At 44.7% G+C, this 22,312-nt stretch overlaps 1 protein-coding gene across 1 annotated transcript in view; it reads left to right on the top strand.

The window, feature by feature from the left end:
* Window positions 1-8,224: 8,224 nt before the first annotated feature.
* LOC137421113 (heparan sulfate glucosamine 3-O-sulfotransferase 1) overlaps window positions 8,225-22,312 on the top strand; it is a 461,391-nt gene continuing 447,303 nt past the window's right edge. The window contains exon 1 of the mRNA XM_078771896.1: window positions 8,225-8,309. Coding sequence (XP_078628022.1) covers window positions 8,229-8,309 — 81 coding nt within the window. The 5' untranslated portion in view covers window positions 8,225-8,228. The remainder of the gene's footprint in view (window positions 8,310-22,312) is intronic.

Consider the following 22,312-nt stretch of genomic DNA (forward strand, 5'->3'; position numbering starts at 1 on the left):
AATCCCATGTTTATTATCCAAAATTGACCTATTTTTCAGCCCATGTTTATTTTGTAAAATTGACCTATTTTTCAGCCCATGTTTATTATGCAAAATTGACCGATTTTTCAGCCCATGTTTATTATGTAAAATTGACCGATTTTTCAGCCCATGTTTATTTTGTAAAATTGACCTATTTTTCAGCCCATGTTTATTATGCAAAATTGACCGATTTTTCAGCCCATGTTTATTATGTAAAATTGACCGATTTTTCAGCCCATGTTTATTTTGTAAAATTGACCTATTTTTCAGCCCATGTTTATTTTGTAAAATTGACCTATTTTTCAGCCCATGTTTATTATGTAAAATTGACCGATTTTTCAGCCCATGTTTATTTTGTAAAATTGACCGATTTTTCAGCCCATGTTTATTTTGTAAAATTGACCTATTTTAAGCCCATGTTTTTTATGCAAAATTGACATATTTTTCAGCCCATGTTTGTCTTACTATAATTCACCAAATGTCCGTCCGTCTGTCTGTCTGTCTGTCCGTTCGAAGGTACCGCAAAATCGGCTGAACCGATCGCAATGATATTTTGGTTGGGTAATCCTGGGATCTCCAGGAGTAACATAGGCTATTTCGTTTTTCCAATTTCAGCTTTGGTCTCCAGCATTCTCAGGTTTGGACTCCCACATAACATTCGCGTTCACATAACGTTCATTGTGACGATGTTCTCATTGTGACGATGTTGTTTTCCCGGGTGCCGCACAAACGGCTGTACCGATCGCTGCACATCAGACTCGGTGACCTCGGACAAAGACCTTTTATAAGGACACGGGTTGAATCCCTGCTTGAGAGAATTCCAACCTCCTCCCCGCCATCACGGCCGTCTCTCCAACTCACAATCCCACGAGATATGTGGAAAGGACGACCCAAAACCAATATAAACATCATTAAACATCATTCGTATATAAACATCATTAAAAGTAAATAATGACCTCGGCCAAAGTTAAAACGACGTTTAATCTCTACGTGAGAGAATTCCACACAGCTATTTGGGCGGTGTATACGCTAACAGATCGCTGTCTCCATCGATCTTGCCAAGGCCGTAACACCTATCGGCTCAATCCTTTTAACTGTTGATTTGGTAGTTTTTACAATGAAGGAAACACACATACGACATCGGGAGTACTAACTGCAGGCGTTTTCAGGATCAAGCTTAAATCTCTCATGGCGGAGCTGAAGAGCGGAATGCTTGGAGAAGTGGTGGGCTATTTCGGCATGAAGGAGGATCAGAAACGTGGACTCCCACACTGCCACATCCTGCTGATACTTGCTCCCGCATGACGTTATTTTCCCGGGTGCCGCACAAACGGCTGTACCGATCGAGATTTAACGGATGTTTATATGAATCGTTTAAAATAAAAAAAAGCCTTCAATATCTGATATTTTACCTTTTCATTTGGGCCTCCCAATTGAAGCGCCGCCCGTAGGGCGGGTACCGTTGCTAGTTTTGTAAAATTGACCTATTTTCAGCCCATGTTTATTATGTAAAGTGACCTATTTTAAGCCCATGTTTATTATGTAAAATTGACCTATTTTTCAGCCCATGTTTATTATGTAAAATTGACCTATTTTTCCACCCATGTTTATTATGCAAAATTGACCTATTTTTCAGCCCATGTTTAATTTGAAAAATAAACATATAGAGGTATAAAATAAGCCTTCAATACGGTCTGGCACCCAGCTCTGCTCACCAAACTCTCCTCCTATGGTATCCATGGAAATCTCCACTCATGGCTTGCGGACTTCGTCTCTGGTCGTAGGCAACGTGTGGCCCTGAATGGATTTCTCTCATCTCCCCTTCCTGTTCTGGCTGGAGTTCCCCAAGGTAGTGTTCTGGGCCCTGTGCTATTTCTGGTCTTCATAAATGATCTCTCCGACTCTCTGGAAAATCCTCTCTGTCTCTTTGCTGATGAATCCACTCTCTGCTGCTCCATTCCTCATCCCTCAGATCGGCAGTCTACAGCCTCCTCACTCTCTGCAGACCAGGACAAAATCACAGACTGGTTAAACAAGTGGAACATGTCTTTCCATCCTGACAAATCTCACACACTTACTATGTCTCTCCGAAAAGACCGACTGGAAAACCCTCCCATCTACTGTCTCACCAATCCTCTCCAGGAAGTTCTGTCGCTCAAGCTTTTGGGTTCCTATTTACAGATGCAGAATTTACAGATAATTTACAGAACAGATAATACTGTTGCGGATATGAGGACTGTATATTTTTTTGATTGTGTGAATTATTATTATTGTTTATTCTGCGCCTCCTGCCTCCGGAGCTGTGTAAAGGTCAAAGGGCATCCCATAATTAGTCCATAAAGCATCCACACCACAGCCAATCATAGAATACCCCTGTTCAATAGTTATATCTTATTATGTGTTTTAGGGTAAGGCTGTGTCTCCCATTAATTGAAATACTCCATTGCACCAGTGAAAGAGATAGATTCCCTTCATTCCCACTCCCAACACTTCCATTCCCCCCTTTTCGTCAATTGCAATTCGCATTGCCAACTGCATGTTGGGCGGTTTTCCCTTCATCCGCCATTGACCACGAGGCAGGGTTGGGGAAGAAAGGCGGGTCCCCACCTCGTCATAGAGGGGAGGAGTGAGTCAGCCCCACTCAACCAATCACGAACAAGGGGTTGGACTTGGAGAGGGTGTGGAGAGAAACATCGAGGAGGTTCGCGAAGGTTGAGGGGCGGGGCCTATATAACCCGCAGGCAGGGGGTGTCCAAGGCAGATGAGCTTTTACAGGCAGACGAGAGGGAGCCCAAGCCGTTGAGACGAGAGGAGGTCCAAGGCAGATGAGATGAGAGGTGAGATGAGATGAGATGAGAGATGAGCTGTGAGATGAGCTGTGAGATGAGAGATGAGAGACGCTCCAAAAAGGAGAGGTACTTGGAGATGAAACAAGCTTTGGAGAGACGCGCTGAGAGGAGGGAGATGGCTCCACCAGAAGGAGAGGAGCAGGTGTGACCGAGCCAGCGCGTGACGTCCACAGCATCAGCAGCGTCGACGCGACCGAGGGTTTTCCCGCCAAGAACGCGAAGAGTGGGAGCTGCTACCTCCAGCCCTGCCGGTTGCAGGGACCTGACCCTGCCTCCCTCTCCAGCAACCCACCTCCGCCATTCCTGCCTGCAATTTCCCCCGTGTAAGTGTGAACGTCGTCTGTCCTAATCGTTGTCCTGGGGTTAAGTAAACTGCATAGATAAGCTAACGATTCACTGTGTGACTGCTTCTTCCATCCATTGCTTGTAAATAACTTTGATCGCTCCTTCTTTTTGCTTGTGTGTATAATAAATCCTGTTATTCCTCCGAACTCTGTCTTCTTCTCTCTTCCTTCTCTTTCGGTCGCTTTAGAGGTTTCCATATTGAATATCTGTGGCGCGATTTGGTCAACGTTGGGGGAGTCGGGCTAATCGGGGATCCTGTAACGGTCGCGGTTGACCATCCGCTCGGCCCAAAGTAACATCTTGTCCGCGACCCGTAACAATTGGTGTCGAGGAGTGGGATACGAGGCCCGAAGCGCGCTTAACGCGCTCAAAATTACAAAGTGCTGGAAATTTGTGTTGTTGTAAAGGAAAACCCGAATTTTGAAATCGCGCCATGGCTGGTCAAGGCGATCGGATGCCGGTGGGTGAGCTAGAGGAGGGGTTAGGAGTAACCCAGGATCAAATGGAGGGGAGCAATGAGGAGGCGGTTGAGGGAGTATCATACGCACAAAATGGCGCTCTCGCGCACGTGGTATCAGACGCACAAAGTGGCAGCTCGCACGAGCGCGGGGTAGCCGTGCCCGCTGCGCAAATAGCGGGAATTGATGTGCGGGACCTCATGGTGCAGATTAATGCAGCCATACTAATGGCAAATATGGGGCTAGAAGCAAAAATGGATGCTCCGGGTGAGCGAATGGGACAAATGGGGAACCGGATGGATGCTCAGATTGAGCAATTGGGGGGTAATGAGGGACGAAGCGAGGGGTACCGGTGAGGGGTTAGACAATGGGATAAAAGAGGTAAAGAATGGGTTAACGGGGGTGGAAAATAGAATGGCTGCCCAGGAGAATCAGTTAGAGGGGGTGAAAAATGGGTTAATGGGGTTAGAAAATAGGATGGAAGACAAATTGCGGGAAATAGGGGAGCAATCCGCCCAGGAAATCGAACAGATGGGGAACCAGATAGAGGAGGTGAGAATCGGGGTAGAAACCAAACTGGATGCTCAGAGGGATGAATTGGGACAGATGAGGGTGGCATCTACAAAGGAGAGGGAGGAGAGGAGATACGACGAGGTGTAAGTGAGGAGGTCTCGGGGGTACGCGAGGAGGTAAAGCGAGGTGAAAAAGCGTATAGAGAAAGAGGTGAGGAATAATACGGCTAGGTTACAGGGGGGAATAGAGGGTCTGACGAAGGGAGTAGAACAGCTGACAGTAGGACAAAGGGAACTAGCGGACCAAGTGGAAAAGAACACGGCAATAATCGGGGGGTTAAAAGCGACACAAAAAGACATTAAGAACGAATTAATAGCGACACAGAAGCAATGTCAGATGGTACGTGAGGGACTGACAATGAGGGTGGACGAGGTGACAGAGATAATGGAGACGAAGGACCGAGAGGTGAGGATGCACATAGAGACGGTCACGGTAGCCTTAGAGGACGAACTTGAGGAGACGCACCGGGAAATAAAAGAGGTGAAGCAAAAATTAGAGGAAGTGGAAGAAGAGGTGAGTGAAATTAAGAAGAGACGGACAGAAACTAAGAGAGAAATACAGGAGGAGGTGATGGAATATGTTCAAGGTCGGTGCTCCACTCATGATGTGCTGCTCACTAACCAAATAAAGAGTTTGCAGGTGGCAAAAGAGGTGCGGAGACGAGGTGCCAAGGTGAGTGGCGAAATATTCGGCAATGTATATGATGTGAGGAAAGCTTCAGTCGGCTTGGGGATTGGTTTGGATCCGGGTGTTCGTGAAAGGCCGTTGGTGAAGTGTGCGACAGGTCTGGTGTGCAAAAAAAGAGGGGTGCGAGAATGTCCGACCATGGGGTGTGTGAGGAAAAAGTGCGTGCCGACCAGTGAGTGTGCTGTCGAGAGTGAGTCGGTCGTAGCGCGTGTGCGAGGGGGTACATGGAAGCGCGGTGTGGTAAGTGTTACGGAGGAAGTAACGGGAGAGTGTGCGCAAGAGGATGCGCGAGAAAGGTGTGTAACGGACGGGTGCATGAGGAAAGAGTGCGCTGTCAAAAGTAAGGAAGGATGCACACCTGTGGTGAGTGTTACAGAGGATGTAACGGGAGAGGATGCGCGAGAAAGGTGTGTAACGGACAGGTGCATGAGGAAAGAGTGCGCTGTCGAGAGTAAGGGTGAGTGCGTTGTCAAGAGTGGTGGTGAGAGTAGTGAGAGTGGCACGGAGCGTGAGTTAGATGTGACAGGTGAGCGAGGATGTACACCTGGAATGGAAGGATGCACACCTGGAATGGTAGAGCGTGTGTGGGAATGCACACTTGAGTTGGTCGTGAGGCACGTGGTTGGGTGTGCGAGTGAGAGCACACCTGTGATTGTCACAGAGGAGGTGACCGAGGAAGGGGCGCGAAGAGGTGTGTTGGTGAGGTGTGCAAGCGACGAATGTGTGCCAAGGTGTTCGGTGGTCAGGTGTGTGACCAAGTCTGTGAGCGGAATGAGTGTACCGAGGTGTGTAAGAGAAGGTGCAATGACGAGGAGCATGGGAACAGCTGGGTGTATGAGCAAGGAAGGGGTAGCGTATGCGTGTAAGCATGCAGGTGAGGCATCGACGGTAACCGGGTTAGCGGTTAGAGCGACTTATAGCCGAATCGGGCCCTTGGTGCGCGTCGGGCAGCTTCGCGTGCCGCGGGAACCAGCGGGGATCCGAGCCACGGCGGGTTCGAAAGGACCGCCGTACGTGATCCACGCTGGGCCGCGCTGGGAACGGCCGCGTCCGTGCTCCGCTAGGCGGAACGGGCAGCCCGATAGGAAGGGTCGTCATGGCGACCACTTTTTATTGAGACGTTCCGGCAGGTCGAGATCGGGCAATTGGATGGCTCCGCGCCGAGGTGGTGCGTGGGATCTCGGCACGGGTAAGCCCCCGTCCCTGCACCGAGTGCCGGACGCATCCAGCCGCCGGCACCAAAGAACCCGCATTCATTGCTCGGCTGTACGAGGCCGAGCTTTAAAAGGGAATTGGCGCACCGAGAGGATCTAATAAGTAGATGGGTGATGAGGTTAGTGTTTTGGACCCAAAATTAGAAAAAGGCAAAATTTGATGATTGGTACGGTGATTAGCAGTAAATGACAAATTTTTGATTTGTTGGATTTGGACGAGCGAAATTGATAGTAGGACCTCCCCGATGTGGAGGGATGGCAACTCTGTCATCCCTCACAGAGGGGGGCAAAGGAGCACTAGTTTATGGGGTTGATGGCAGTGAAAACTAGCCCGGGTGGGTTAGGATATTGTGTGTAGGGCCCTAGAAGATGACATTAGGTAACGTTAAGATTAGTTAGTGACAAGGATACCTGTAGTGGGGACGCAGGTAGATTAGAGTGGATGATAATGACGTGGGAGCGCAATAGTTTAAAGGGGCGACAGGGAAGCGCAAGTTTCAGAGGGGAGTAGTTAGCTGAGATGATGCCGTGTGTTTGAGGATTGAACAGGTGAGGTTGAACAGGTGTGATTGCACAGGTGTGCAACTGGACAGGTGTGTGGAGCAGTGTATGAGTGAGTGAAGGTGATTGTGTATTGTGCTGACCGAATGGTCCAGGAAGAGGAGGAGGGTGCAGGTGGCACCAGGTGTGAGTGCACAGGTGTGCAACAACAGGTATGGAAAACGGTTGTGTGGAATACATGGAGTGTGGAATATATGGGGTATTGGAATGGATGGTCGTGGAGTGAGTATCGTGGAAATTGTGGAGTGGAGTGGATGGTGCGAAGGTGTGAATGGGGGAAGAGTGGACCCCCATCATGAATACCCGGGGCGGGTAGTGTAAGTGTTAGGTAGAGGGTACAGGTAAATTGTGGTTGGATATTGGCATCTGTGGTGCGGGTGGAAGAATGGTGATTGGATGGGTGCATTAGTGTTGTGGAAATGGCTGGGCGTGTAGCCTGTTAGTGTGGGTAGTTGGTTTGGGCACTCCACCACTGTGAGGATGTCGGCCAGGTGAGGCCGCGGGTGGGCTCTGGGAGCCGGTAGTTGTGGATGGGGCCCGAGGATCCGGAGGACGGACCCGGGTAGCCCAGTGCCAGAGGGCACCGAGTGGGGTGACAGAGCCAGGAGGGGCCTTCCCCAGTTAGTTAGGTTAGGGTGAGGAGCTAGGTAAGCTCGGGTGGCAACTACAGTGGTGGAGGTGTGCAGGTGGGTAGACCTGCTGGGAGAGCTACACGTCACAGCCCAGAAATTGTGCAAGGGCACCGGGAGATGAATCGGGGGAGTGAGACCCCAAATTGAGAAGCACCACAGTTTGGTCAATGGGAATTGGTTTTTAGAACCCATAGTGTAAGTTGGCCAATGGATTGGCAGGGAGAGACCCCGGGTAGTGTAAAGTGTATTAAAGTCATTTAGAGAATAGATAGGATGAAGGATCTCCTCGCACCATCTGCATCCACTCACCTGAGGTGACAGGTACTCCGCACCATGCCATGTTTTGATTATTTTTTATGATGCAAATGTTTGGATTGTGAGACGCATCATGACGTGGGTGTGACATTGTGCTTTGTTGTTCCATCTCTTCCTCCTTATGAGGATTGATGATGAATTGGGTGATGGCAAATTTTGGTTAGAGGGATTGTGGTGACGAATTTGGTATTGGAGAAATATGGGGAGACGAGACATTAGCGACGAATTTGTAAATGTGTAGATTTTGTACATATGGGGTAAGGGCAAGGGTAGTGTAGGTGACAGGGGGGTGACGTACGGTAGGGACGAGCTTTCTCACTTCGCTCTCCGTACGCATTTCGCCTTGCATTGCCTTATTGACGTGTACCCTTGTGACCTTACCCCTCGCTCATTTCTCTTGTCCCCCTTTTGTCTTCCACATGACCTGTGCGCCATTGGGCGCCGAGGGGAGCGTGCGTGAGTCGGCCATTGTGCGCCCGGAACTCTCAGAACCAGCTGTCTGCATCAATGCACCACATTATGGACCACATGTCTGTGGCCGAGCACCACTTATGGACCCCATGGGTTTGGGGCATGGCCCCTCTGCTGGAACCGGCCATGAGGGCCCGAAATCTTGCTGGCGGACCTTGGCCACAGGGCACCGATGCCCCACAGGTGAACCACACGTAGTCGGCCCTGTGGGCCATAAATAAAGAAAATAAAAATGGACACATTGGGTGCAAGTTTTATTGCAAATAGGCCGCCAGTAAGAAAATGAAAGAAAGACAACAACTGGAAGACAATAATAATAACCAGCAGAGGGAGCCGAAGAGCAAGAGATCACCTGCAGGGTTAGGGGTTGTTGATTTATTTTTTATTGTTGAACATTCTTGAACAATGGTGACTGCACCGATTGGTGCTTGGGTGTGTATTGGTGCGTTTTTGGGTGCTTTAATGGTGCATTGATGCAGAGCAGACTGTCTCCCCCCCAGAAAGAACAATTACAGGTCCTGGGTTAGTTTTGTAAATAAAAATAGCGTCATTGTAAATAATGCTCCCCACCGTCAGTGTATAGTTTGAAGACCATTCCGCAATTCGGTTAACTGTGGGCGTAAGTCTGTTAGGCAGGATGCAATGGAGCAGCGGGACACATTTATTTATGTTTTAAAAACTGTCGCACTCAGGGTCAGGTTAAAAGTAGAGGGAACTACACCTACGTGTCACACTAAATAAAAGTTGTAGGCCCGGGACGTGCCTAAGAGGAGGAGGGTGCAGTGTTGCGGATATGAGGACTGTATATTTTTTGATTGTGTGAATTATTATTATTGTTTATTCTGCGCCTCCTGCCTCCGGAGCTGTGTAAAGGTCAAAGGGCATCCCATAATTAGTCCATAAAGCATCCACACCACAGCCAATCATAGAATACCCCTGTTCAATAGTTATATCTTATTATGTGTTTTAGGGTAAGGCTGTGTCTCCCATTAATTGAAATACTCCATTGCACCAGTGAAAGAGATAGATTCCCTTCATTCCCACTCCCAACACTTCCATTCCCCCCTTTTCGTCAATTGCAATTCGCATTGCCAACTGCATGTTGGGCGGTTTTCCCTTCATCCGCCATTGACCACGAGGCAGGGTTGGGGAAGAAAGGCGGGTCCCCACCTCGTCATAGAGCGGAGGAGTGAGTCAGCCCCACTCAACCAACCACGAACAAGGGGTTGGACTTGGAGAGGGTGTGGAGAGAAACATCGAGGAGGTTCGCGAAGGTTGAGGGGCGGGGCCTATATAACCCGCAGGCAGATGAGCTTTTACAGGCAGACGAGAGGGAGCCCAAGCCGTTGAGACGAGAGGAGGTCCAAGGCAGATGAGATGAGAGGTGAGATGAGATGAGATGAGAGGTGAGATGAGATGAGATGAGATGAGAGATGAGCTGTGAGATGAGCTGTGAGATGAGAGATGAGAGACGCTCCAAAAAGGAGAGGTACTTGGAGATGAAACAAGCTTTGGAGAGACGCGCTGAGAGGAGGGAGACGGCTCCACCAGAAGGAGAGGAGCAGGTGTGACCGAGCCAGCATCAGCAGCGTCGACGCGACCGAGGGTTTTCCCGCCAAGAACGCGAAGAGTGGGAGCTGCTACCTCCAGCCCTGCCGGTTGCAGGGACCTGACCCTGCCTCCCTCTCCAGCAACCCACCTCCGCCATTCCTGCCTGCAATTTCCCCCATGTAAGTGTGAACGTCGTCTGTCCTAATCGTTGTCCTGGGGTTAAGTAAACTGCATAGATAAGCTAACGATTCACTGTGTGACTGCTTCTTCCATCCATTGCTTGTAAATAACTTTGATCGCTCCTTCTTTTTGCTTGTGTGTATAATAAATCCTGTTATTCCTCCGAACTCTGTCTTCTTCTCTCTTCCTTCTCTTTCGGTCGCTTTAGAGGTTTCCATATTGAATATCTGTAGCGCGATTTGGTCAACGTTGGGGGAGTCGGGCTAATCGGGGATCCTGTAACGGTCGCGGTTGACCATCCGCTCGGCCCAAAGTAACATCTTGTCCGCGACCCGTAACAATACATTCCTATTTATATATATTTTTATGTCGGTTTTGACCTTTTGTCATTTGTCATTGAATACCGCTCGCTCGTGAACCATCGTCGTCTCCTGACTTGATATATTATTAATTCTCTTTTTTATAGTAATACCTGGACATTTTCTGTATTGTTTTGGTGAATATTGGAGAATTGAGAAAAGCTAAATTGCAAATTGCGGTGCATTACTGAATGTATATGCATCTACTATATATAGGTGTGTGTGTGTGTGTGTGTGTGTGTGTGTGTGTGTGTGTGTGTGTGTGTGTGTGTGTGTGTGTGTGTGTGTGTGTGGGTGTGTGTGTGTGTGTGTGTGCGCGCCACCCAAGTTAGATGGAGGTTATGTTTCCAACCCTGTCTGCCTGTTTGCTTGTCTGTGAGCAGGATATCTCAAAAGGTTATGGACGGATTCGGATGAAACTTGGTGGACAGTTTGTGTGTATGACAGAGACTAATAGATTTTGGTGAAGATCCGAATCCGGATACAATAATATTTTAAGTGATTCTTCATCATTGAGAGATGGGGCCAAAAAATATATATAGCACGATATTTCAAAAAGTTGTGGACGGATTATGACAAAACTTGTTTCACTTCATTTTACATCCTCGTGATGTGCAACATGCTGTCCTTTGATTAAACTGTCAGAGAAGCAACGGGTCTTGTATGCTTGTGTTGATAAAATGTGATTGACCTTGAGCTGCTGAATCATGGCCATACCATCCATGAAACCCATGCTATCTGCCCAAGGCAACACTGGATGTTGTCTGGGTCTGGTGTGAGAAGAGATTCTATATGATGCATGAGATTTGCTTTGGTATATTTCATGAGAGTTCCACTGTGTTGAAAGTGTTAGAGGGATTGGCCCAAGGCTGTCACACTGATAATTAATATATAAAACAAGCATTCTGAGTATTGCGCTGCAATACATGTCCCCTACCGGCAGTCTGTCGTCCGGAAAACTGTTGGGGAAATTAGCAAGGGTTATTTACCCACAAGTTCTGAATCGTTCCCAATCGCTAATTACCTCAGGACGGGCTCACCTGTGATTCACACTCGGGACTTCGATTTGTACACCTTGCAGACAGGTGAGCAGAAGCACGAGAAAATAAGTTGTTGAAAAAGAACCTTTCGAGTCACTAAATATCAGTAATTTATTATATTTTCCGGTTCAGGATCAATGATCGATGTGTATATATTATGTTGCTCGGCTTGGCTCCGCCCCTCCCGAAAGCACGCGCTGTGTCGCGCTGTTGACGTTCGCGAGACGAGGCTGAGGGTGAGGCTTGAGCCTTGAGGCGCATTCGCTCGGTGCGGCTTGAGGAGAACTCCAGAATCAACAAGAGATATCCATTTTTAAAAAATATTTTCGTTTAATTAACGATATCTGCCAAACCACGCGCCCTATCGCAAATTCCAAAAGGACATTTTAGTAGACTGATATGCTGAACAGATCTGTGAAGTTTTCCCTCGATTGGATCAAAAATGAGGGAGGAGCTCGGTTTTAAAGGTTCATGCTTAAAAACGTCATAACTCTGAACCCATGTGACACATGACGTCATGCTCGATGACTTTTTTGTTCGTCATGGGTATGCGATTCTGCCTGCAAAGTTTGGCCTCGATCTGTTCAGCCGTTGCAGAGAAAAAGGGGTTTTTGTGTTTTCACGGAAAACAATATGTCGGCCGAACCACGTGACCTGTGACGTCATAATTACCATTAAAATATTCTACAGACCGAGTCCCTCATATGGTGAAAATTTGATCTCAATCGGTACTATTATTGCAGAGAAAATCTTTTTTAAAGGAAAGTAAAACTTAAAATGGCACTGAGTTAAGGATCATCAGAATTATCAGAATTCCCAAAGTTCAAAGTGCCATAACTTTGTTAAAAATGATCAAAACGTCGTGAGGTTCCAACTTGATCTGTAACTTATCATGAGGAAACGATGTGCCAAATTTGAAATCATTAGCATTAAGAGTTTAGAAAAAAAGTACGGAAAACTGTTCTTTGCGTGGCGGACTGACGGACGGACAGACGGAGGGACGGCGTGCAAACCTATAGTCCCCTCCGGTGTACACCGGTAGGGGACTAATAAGAATAACCTTCTATGAGCTAGGTGGATGTTTTTGCAGCATGTAGTACTGCCTTCTTTAAGCCTCTCCCTATGGAATATGGGAGGCTTATACCTGTTGAAGGGTTTGTTGTACACCGCTCCTTTCCTATGCCATCTCCAGGCGCTGCATATCGTCATTGCTGGGCACCGAAGGGGGCTCGGCAATGACGCACGCTGAAAGGGAGTACTCAGTTTTCACTCTGGTTGTGTTCTTTCTTGTTTTCTTGCTTTCTTGTTTTCTTGGTTGTCTGGGTGATATCTCAGCCATCCTTTGAGCTGGGAAGCTGAAATTTCGGCACAATAGTGAGCAAGTCCTTTGTCAAAAACGATATTTTTTGTTTTTTGATAAATCAATTAATTGATGAGTTATTTAATTATTAGCGATTAATTAAGTACTTATATATTTCCTTTCTCTTCTGGGCATTATCTCTGGCACCTTTTGAGCTAGGATGCTGATATTTGGATATGCCAATGACCAAGTGATTTGGCTGCAAAGGCTATTTTTGATTTATTGATTAATTAATTAATTAATTAATCGAATAATGACTAAAAAATTTTTTTTTTTTAAGTTACAGATTCTGATGAAATGGTGGTGGTTTATGTATTCTATTAGCCAATTGATTAACTATTTTATTTTTCATGATTTTTTTTTTTTTTTCATTATTAATCATTTATTTATTTTCTTTCTCATCTGACCAATATCTCAGGCACCTTTTGAGCTTGGAAGCTAATATTTGGACATGACAGTGACCAGGTGATGTGGCCATAAAGGATATTTTTGATTTATTGATTAATAATTTCATTGATTAATTATTTATTGATTAATCAATTAATTATTTAATTTTTTATTAGTGACTTATTTAATTAAATTTCTAAAAGATACATCTTTGGATGAAGCACTAGTGGTTTAGTTATGCTATTCGCCAATTGATTAAGAAAATATTTTATGTTAATCTTTTATTGATTTTAATTATGTAATTAATCAATCAATTAGTGTACACCTCTCCCTCCCAAAGCAGCCTCTATGAGCTGCACTGCGGTATTGCCGTGCTGTAGGATATTTAATTATTTGGCATGGGGCAGTGTACTTTGAATGTATGTGTACTTGTTTCTACTTCAATTTTGCCAATGCGGAATCTGAGACTGCTTGGCCTTCCAAGATGTTCTTGCATCATAATAGTCTACCTGCACTGAAGTTGTGCACCTGATATTTGATTTCTGTCCTTACATGTTTTTTTGGATTGTGATCTGATTAGCAAAAACACTATTTTTATCATCACTTGAATAATTTTCCTTCGATTTTCATGGTTGTTTTTTTTTCGATAGATTGTAGATGGGGACACATGTTCTTAATTTACACTCTGTGCCTGAATATTGAAGGTGGAGGTCATATGGAAGTCCGATTTTTTTTTTCCCAGTATTGGATCACAGTCTCTGGGGAATACTTACCTTTGGTGAAAGGTTTGTGATCACAGATATCTAGTCAATTTAGTGATGTTGGTAAAGTGTTGGTTGCATTTGTGGTGGTAACCAGCAAGGATGAGACCACGAGTCCCAGTCTGTCACTCAATGTTTGGTTGTCCTCTAAATCAACTTTGAACCAAGCTTCTAGTATCTAGTATTGCTTGAGCAAAAGGGTTTTTATCTGTTAAAGTCTCTCTTTTTGTCCCATGCCCCTCTGACAAGGTCGGAGACATGGGAACTTAAAATGGGTTACCGACTGATCATCCGTCCATGTACATTTGTTTACGATATATTTCAAAAAAACGTTAAACATTTAGCTTTCATATTGCAGATATCTATTCCTCATTAGTCATTACCGTACAAATAATTCTCACTTTTCAAATCACTAGCTTGCTTATTTTTCATTTGTGCGTTAAAATAAGTGGTAGGCTTAAGTATCAAAAGTAAACAAATTTAAATATACCAAAATAAGATATTTGACAAAAGGTGGGATAGTGCAGAAAATTTATTTTCTATAATGTAATACAAAAAACGAGATCAATTTCATCTTAACAAATTAAACATTGTCCAGGATGTGAAAGTATGAAACAAAGTGAATACAGGAAATGAAAATTAAAATTGATAGAGAGACAGAAACTGTTGAAAGCAAAACGTGGAAAAGCAGATCTAGAAAACCTGACAGCAAAGAAAGAAGAATTCCAAATCGAGGTTAGAAACTGGTTACAGGCACTTCAGGAGGAAGAGAACACCGACTTCGATACGTGGAACAATCAGATAATTGATCGTATTCAAGAAGGTGCAGTGAAGACAGCAGGTAAAGAAAGAAAGGAACAGGTATCCAACATTTCATACAACTTGTGAAAAAGACAAGGGAAATTAAAAGATATGGAATTGGAATTCTAAATGTGGATTATGTAGACACATGTAAACAAATCAGAAAGAAGATGAGAGGAGATAATTGGAAATATAACACTCAAAAGATAAAGGAATCGATAAAAAAAACATCAGAAGCCTGAAGAAAAAAACAAAAAAAAACATGAAACTAGAACGGCACTCAGTAGAGCATACCTCCACCTGGTTGGCCATATCACTCAACGGTGAGGAATCACTTTAAAATGCTACTATCTGGATCCGGATCTTCACCAAAATATAATCGATGCTTCCTTGTCGCACACACAACCTGTCCAACAAGTTTCGTCCAAATCCATCCATAACTTTTTGAGATATCCCACAATGAGATATACCTAGCTCTTCCACGAGCCTTGACTTTGAAATAAATAAACAAAAAGTATCGTTTTTGGCCCCATCTCTCAATGATGAAGAATCACTTAAGTAAAATTTATCATATCCGAATCCATATTCAGATATTCACCAAAATTGAATCCAATCGTCCTTGTCAGACACCCAACCTCTCCACCAAGTTTCGTCCAAATCCATCCGTAACTTTTGGAGATATCCTGCTATGTATTGTTTTTGGCCCCATCTCTCAATGGTGAAGAATCACTTAAAAAAAAAAATTCATATCCTAATCCACATTCAGATATTCACCAAAATCGAATTGAATCGTCCTTGTCAGACACCCAACCAGTCCTCCAAGTTTCATCCAAATCCATCCATAACTTTTTGAAATATCCCGCTATGTATCGTTTTTGGCCCCATCTCCCAATGGTGAAGAATCACTTTAAAAATTCTAGTAGCCAGATCCGAATCCGGATCTTCACCAAAATCGAATCTATTTGTCCTTGTCCGACACACAACCTCTCAACCAGATTTCGTCCAAATCCATCCACAACTTTTTGAGATATCTTCTTCACAAACGGACAGACAGACAGACAGAGGTGAAAACGTAACCTCCATCCACCTTTGGTGGTGGAGATAATTAGAGATCAAGACCAAATACTACAAACAACACAACATGCATTTTAAAGGCCATTTTCCCTGCTAGAGCGGGGGTTAGCCTTGCGGTCCCCATGACAATCTTCTCCATTTTGCCCTATTTTCTGCATCTCTCCTTGTTAACCCCCTTGCCCGCATTTCTTCTTCGACCATCTTTAGCCAAGTCTTTCTCGGTCTTCCCCGTCCTCTACTTCCTTCTACATTCATTTCCATCACTCTTCTCAACCATTCACTTTCATCCTTCCTCAACACATGACCAAACCATCTCAACCTGTTCCTCTTCACAGCATCAATCACAGGCTCTATTCCCATCATCTTTTGCAATTCATCATTTGTCTTCCTCTCTCTCAACGATACTCCGCACATCCGTCGAACCATTCGCAGTTCCACCCTTTCCAACCTTCGTTGCTGCTCTACGTTCATTACCCATGTCTCGCTCCCATAAATCATAACACTTCTCACACATGCAGCATACACCTTTCCCTTCAGCTTCAACGACACTCCCCTCCTCATCAGCACGCCACTCAGTTCCCGAAACTTCTTCCATGCACATCTCACTCGAGCAACCGTTGCCGAGTCTGATCCACGTTCTCCATTCAGCATGTCTCCGAGGTAGCAAAGTGTTTTCACACCTTCCAGCTTCACGCCGTCTCCAAGATCCAACTCAACATTTCCTCCATCTGCAGCTCCCTCTGTGCACACCTTACATTTGAATGTAGCTGCCACACTGGTTAATGACCCTCTCAGACCACTACATTTTTGATGAACCCACTCAGCGCACATTGTACATTGAATGGAGTTCACTCCGACACCCTTCTTACACACAGCATAGGGCCACTTCCCAGTTCTTTCCACCTCACCACATGCTTTACCACTTGCCATCACCTTCGTCTTTCCGATATTCACCTTCAGACCTTTTGTCTTCATACATTCCTTCCACTTGTTCATCTTTTCCTTCAGTCCATCCATACTTTCCGCAATCAACACCAGATCATCTGCATACAACAACTCCCATGGTAAACCCTCCTTTACGTTCTGAGCCAGCACCTCCATCACAGCTACAAATAGTAGTGGACTTAGTACCGACCCCTGATGCACTCCCACCTTCACCTCAAACTCACCACTGTTCCCGTCCTTCGTCCTTACAGCTGTGCGCGCTCTTTTGTACATTGCCATCACTACTCTGATCAACCATTCCTCCACTCCTAACTTCCTCAATGCCCATGGCAATACTTTGCGTGGAACCCTATCGAATGCTTTCTCCAGATCAACAAAGCCAAGAAACAACTTCTTCCTCTTCTCCATACAAGACCAAATACTACAACTAATATAATAATTTTATGAACAGCTTTACCACAGCGACAAAGGGGTTGAAGAGTTTATCAAACAACAGCCGAAGAGACACCAGACGTTACAACCTGAGAAGATAAACATGCCATCCAGAGAAAAGGTACCAGAGCCGGATAACATGTGAATGCACAATTATGGAAGGAGAAGACGCGATCACAGTACAACTTGCTTAAGATGAAATGTTCCCAAGCAATGGAAAGAAGCCAACATGATTATCCTCTTCAAAAAGGAGGAAACAAGATCAGAAGAACTATCGTCCAATAATATCGAAAGTTTTCACCATGGTCTTGAGTACTCCTGACCAATCAAATGGAAGGTATTCCAGATAGCAAACAACCAAGAGAGCAGGCAGGATTCAGAAGTGGATATTGCACCATAGACCACATACACACCATCAATTAACTGAAGGAGAAATGTCAGGAATATTCTGTCTTCTACCGACTCCTATCCGGCCTTGCTCCCCCAGCTCTCTCTGTGCTCTGTCCCCCACATATTCCTACAGGTCGCACAAGATCTGCCAGCAACCCTCTTATGGTTAAACTGCCAGAATCAAGAATCTCTGCTCACCTTCACTCTTTCATTCCTCTTTACTCCCGCCTCTGGAACAAACTCCCTCACTCTCTTCAATCCCACTCCTCCCTCCAGGTATTTAAAACAGCTGTTCACCACCATCTCTTATCTTCCCCCATCCAAAAACTTGATCTTTTCTACCCCTGTTAATTTCACCCCCAGATCCACTTTTTTGAAATACCAACTTCTTTCCTGGAAGTCCTTGGTGTCCTTGTGTTTTATACTTCTCCCACCCCCCCCACCCCCCCCCCCCCCACCTTCCCACGCCTCCTCCCCCCAAGCCCTGTCCCTCCCAAACATCTCCCGATGTCCCTGCACTCAAATGTTGTGTTTGTGTGCTTCCCCTTCTCTCCCCATCTTGTCTACCGCTCCCTCTTTTTATATATTTTGCTTGTCTGTTTGATTTGTTTGTGTGATAAATGTTAGCTCTTTCACGAGCCTTGATTCTGGATACACCAAAAAAAAAAAACAATGATGAAAACATAACCACCTTCCCACCTTCGGTGACGGACATGAATATCTAAATTCTAATCGAACATTAAACGAAAAAGCACAAAATGGTTTATGATTTATTTGACCTTTATAATACGAAATTTTCATTTATTTTTATTTAGATTACACAATGGACTTCAAAATGTAAATGTTTCATGATATTTGTTTTATTATATTACCGTTATCTATCAATATTGTTGAAATGAAGATCAAATAGCTGTATGTTGAAATATGTTGAAAAAGTCAAAACTTTACATGGGGTGTACTTACTTTTTCACGTGACTGTAAGTAGGGGAATTTTAAAAAAAAGAAAAGATTTCTTCAAAGTATCAAGAAGATTCAGACATCACCGGGTAACGCCAGATACTCCTGCTAGTTAATATATATTGTTCCCGATGGGGAGTACTTGAGAATGAGCGATGTTTCAATTTTTTCCATGGAGCTGTTTCGGAGATATAGAGGTGCAAAGTTTTTCGGTTTTTCCAAGATGGCACCCATACCAGGTGACCAATGAGGTGATAATCATTTTTTTAAATACGCAGGAGGAGACGCTCCTATCTATGGTGACATTTTCATCAATCGGACCAACGGTTGCAGAGAAAAACATGTGTTTTGTGAGGACAAACAAACAAATGGACGCAAATGCAATACATGAGAAAAAAAAAAAAAAAAAACCACCTTTAGAGGCCATTTTTCCCCGCAAGCGGGGGTTGGCCTTTTTCGGGAACCGTGGTTGTTGTTGTTTTTCGGTCCCCTTTTTGAAGCAATGTTTTACGGCCGGATGCCCTTCCTGCCGCCAACCCTTTTTGCCGCCTTTAACGACAAGCAGGGAATTACCAGTGAACTGGTACTCAAGGAAATGCAATACATGAGAAAAACATGTTAATCCTCTAGCGAGGTTAACCAGGAGTGGAAAGGAAATTCATTGAATACAGAAACATATTGACACAGATCGTACAACTACAGTGATGCTGCACAAAGGAAGTGGTAAGATCAACATCAAAAAAGGAGTAAGACAAGGTGACATGATCTCTCCCAAATTATTCACTGCCTGTCTGGAGTATATACTTTGATCACTTCAGTGGGAAGATTAAAGTGTGTCAACATTAATGGAGAAAAGTTTAATAAATCTAAGGTGCGCAGAAGACATTGTTGTTATGGAAGAAAGCTTCGAGAAAATGGAAACCATGCTACGGGAACTCGCTGATGCCAGCATGAAGTGTGGGATGAAAATGTCAAAAAAACAAAGAAGTGATGAACCCCCTTGTACCTCATGGAGAAATCATAATAAATGGAAACCAAAGAAATAGAAGAAGTGAAAGAATACATATACTTCGGGTAAAGCTTTTGCCTCAGAAATCAAGAACAAGAACAAAATCAAGAACAAGGAGAAAAATCAAGAACAAGAAATAAAGAGAAGAATCTAATTTGGATGGAGGCAATATGGAGAACTCAGTAACATCATGAGAGGTAGTTCATCAATATGTCTGAAAAGGAAAGTTTTCAATCCGTGTATTATTCCAACTATCATCTCTGGCGCAGAGACCTGGACATTAACAACAAAAATGGAGAAAAAGTTAACAGCAACACAACACAATATGGAACGTAATATGTTAGGTATTCATACAAAAATAGAAAGACAAATAAATGGGTCAGAGAAGAAACCACAACTCAGTTCTTAGAACTAGTCAGGCTCAGGATATGGAAATGGGCACGACATCTACTGTATAAAAGAGCTGTTGGTCTGTCTCTGTGTGTGTCTGTCTGTCTGTGTGTCGCCATTTTTCTCAGAGATGGCTGAACGGATCTTCGTCAAACTTTCAGAGGTTCATTAGTGAGTGCCTGGGAGTGCTTTAGGCAAAAAAAAATATTATGAAAAAAAAAAGTTCGTTTTTTTTGGAGTAAAAAAAAAGAAAAAACCGCTCGATAGTGCCTAAGCCTTTTAAAATTAATGACAGTTAATATATACAAGTATACATTCGCATAAATGAATACAAAACATTCACCAAACATTTGAATACAAATAAATCAAACAATTCCGGAAGTGTACAAATTTGGTAGTACTGATTCTTCTTCTTCCTGATCGGCATCACACTTAACTCAGAAACGTGAGCCACATTCACCCACCAGCATATACATGAACCCCCTTCCTCTCATTCCCCCCTTCCCCTCCGCTCCCCCTCCCCCCTCCCCCTACCTTTCCCCCTCCCCTCCTCTCCCCTTCCCCTCTCCCCCCTTCCCCTCTCCCTCCTCTCTTCCCCTTCCTCCCCCTCCCCCCCTCCCCTTCCTCTCCTCCCCTCTCCTCCCCCCCCACCCGGAAACACCGGGTACTTCTGCTAGTCTTCTATATAAAAGAGCTGTTGGTGTGTATGTGTGTCTGTAGGTTTGTGTGTCGCCATTTTTCTCAGAGATGGCTGAACGGATCTTCGTCAAACTTTCAGAGGTTCATCAGTGAGTGCCTGGGAGTGTTTTAGGGGAAAATAATTATGAAAAAAAAAAAGATCGTTTTTTTGGAGGTAAAAAAAAAATCGCTCGATAGTGCCTAAGCTTTTAAAATTAATGACAGTTATATACAAGTATACATTCGCATAAATAAATACAAAACAATCACCAGACATTTGAATACAAATAAATCAAACAATTCCAGAAGTGTACGAAGTTGGTGGTATGGTTTCTTCTTCTTCCTGATTGGCATCACACAACTCAGAAACGTGATGAATGCCACATTCACCCACCAGCATATATATGAACCCCCTTCCTCTCCTGCCGTCCCCCCTCCCCTCCTCTATGCTTACTCCCTCTCCCCCCCCCCCTCCCCACTCCCTCCCCTTGCCTCCTCCATCCCCAATGCCCCTCTCTCCTCCCCTTCCCTCCTCCCTCCCCCTTACCCTCCCTTCCCTTCTCTCCCCTGCCCCCCCTCCCCTTTACCCCCCCTTCCTCCCCTTCCCCCCCTCCTCCCCTCCCCTTCCCACCCCCGCACCCCCGCCCGGCAACGCCGGGTACTTCTGCAAGTATCAGATAAAAACAAGCCTGGTGTTGGCTTAGCGGTTAGGGAGCCGGCTTGGGATCCCAGGATGCTGGGTTCGAATCCTGGTCGATCGCTGAATTAACACCGGGGGGTTGACTCAGCCTGTCATCCGAGGTCGGCAAATTGAGTACCAGTTCACTGGTAATTCCCTGTGTGTCGCAAGGGGCGACTAAGAGGGTTGGCGGCAGAAAGGGCATCTGGCCATAAACATTGCTTCAAAAAGGGGACCACGGTGCCCAAAAAAGGCCAGCCCTGCTCTTCGGGCAAAAATGGCCTCTAGAGGTGGTTCTATATCAGATAAAAACAGATGGACAACAATAGTACCAACATGGAGACCTAAGGATGACAACAGGAACAGGGGAAGGCCACATTAAGATGGATTGATGAAATGGACAAATATTGGAGAACAGCCAATTGAAAAGACAGAGCAACATGGTGTCAACATGCTGAGGATTTCGTCAAGTGGACTGAAAATAGCTGATGATGACGAATACTTTGATTGTGGACACCCGTTCTTATACAACAGTTGAGGTAGGCCATCGAGTTTAAAATCGAAAATATGTGATGAAAGACATTCTCAGGAATAATGAGGAATGAAAAAACAAGAAGACGTCATGCGGAGCACGATACTTGCAAAATCCGCCCCCCACCCCCAAAAAATTCCATTGATACACCAAATTGTCCATTTCATCAAGACTAAAATTGACAATCTTGATCAGAGCTCGGGTCAACAGGAAGAAAAGTGACGATTTCTCAGATGAAAAATGATGATTTTGTAAGGTTGACCTTGAGTTGACCTTTGACCTCAAAATAGTTATTTTCCCTATTTAATGACTCAATGTGCAAATGCTGTTCAATTTTCAAGTCAATCAGATGAAAATTGAGGATTTTAAAAACTTGGCCTATGTTGACCTGAAAAATAATTGGTGGTTGAATTCAGTGACCATATATGTAAATCCTCTTAGAATTTCAAGTCAATCAAATGAAAATTGGTGAATTTAGAAATTCGGCCTATGTTGACCTTTTGGCCTATGTTCACCTAAAATATAATTTGTGGTTGAATTAAGTGACCAGATATGCAAGTCATCTTCAAATTTCAAGTCAATTGGATGAAAATTGAGGATTTTAGAAATTTGGCCTATGTTGACCTTTGGCCTATGTTGACCTTTTGGCCTATATTGACCT

Source organism: Myxine glutinosa, chromosome 2 (genome assembly GCF_964187855.1).
Source record: "Myxine glutinosa chromosome 2, kmMyxGlut1.1, whole genome shotgun sequence".
NCBI lineage: Eukaryota > Metazoa > Chordata > Myxini > Myxiniformes > Myxinidae > Myxine > Myxine glutinosa.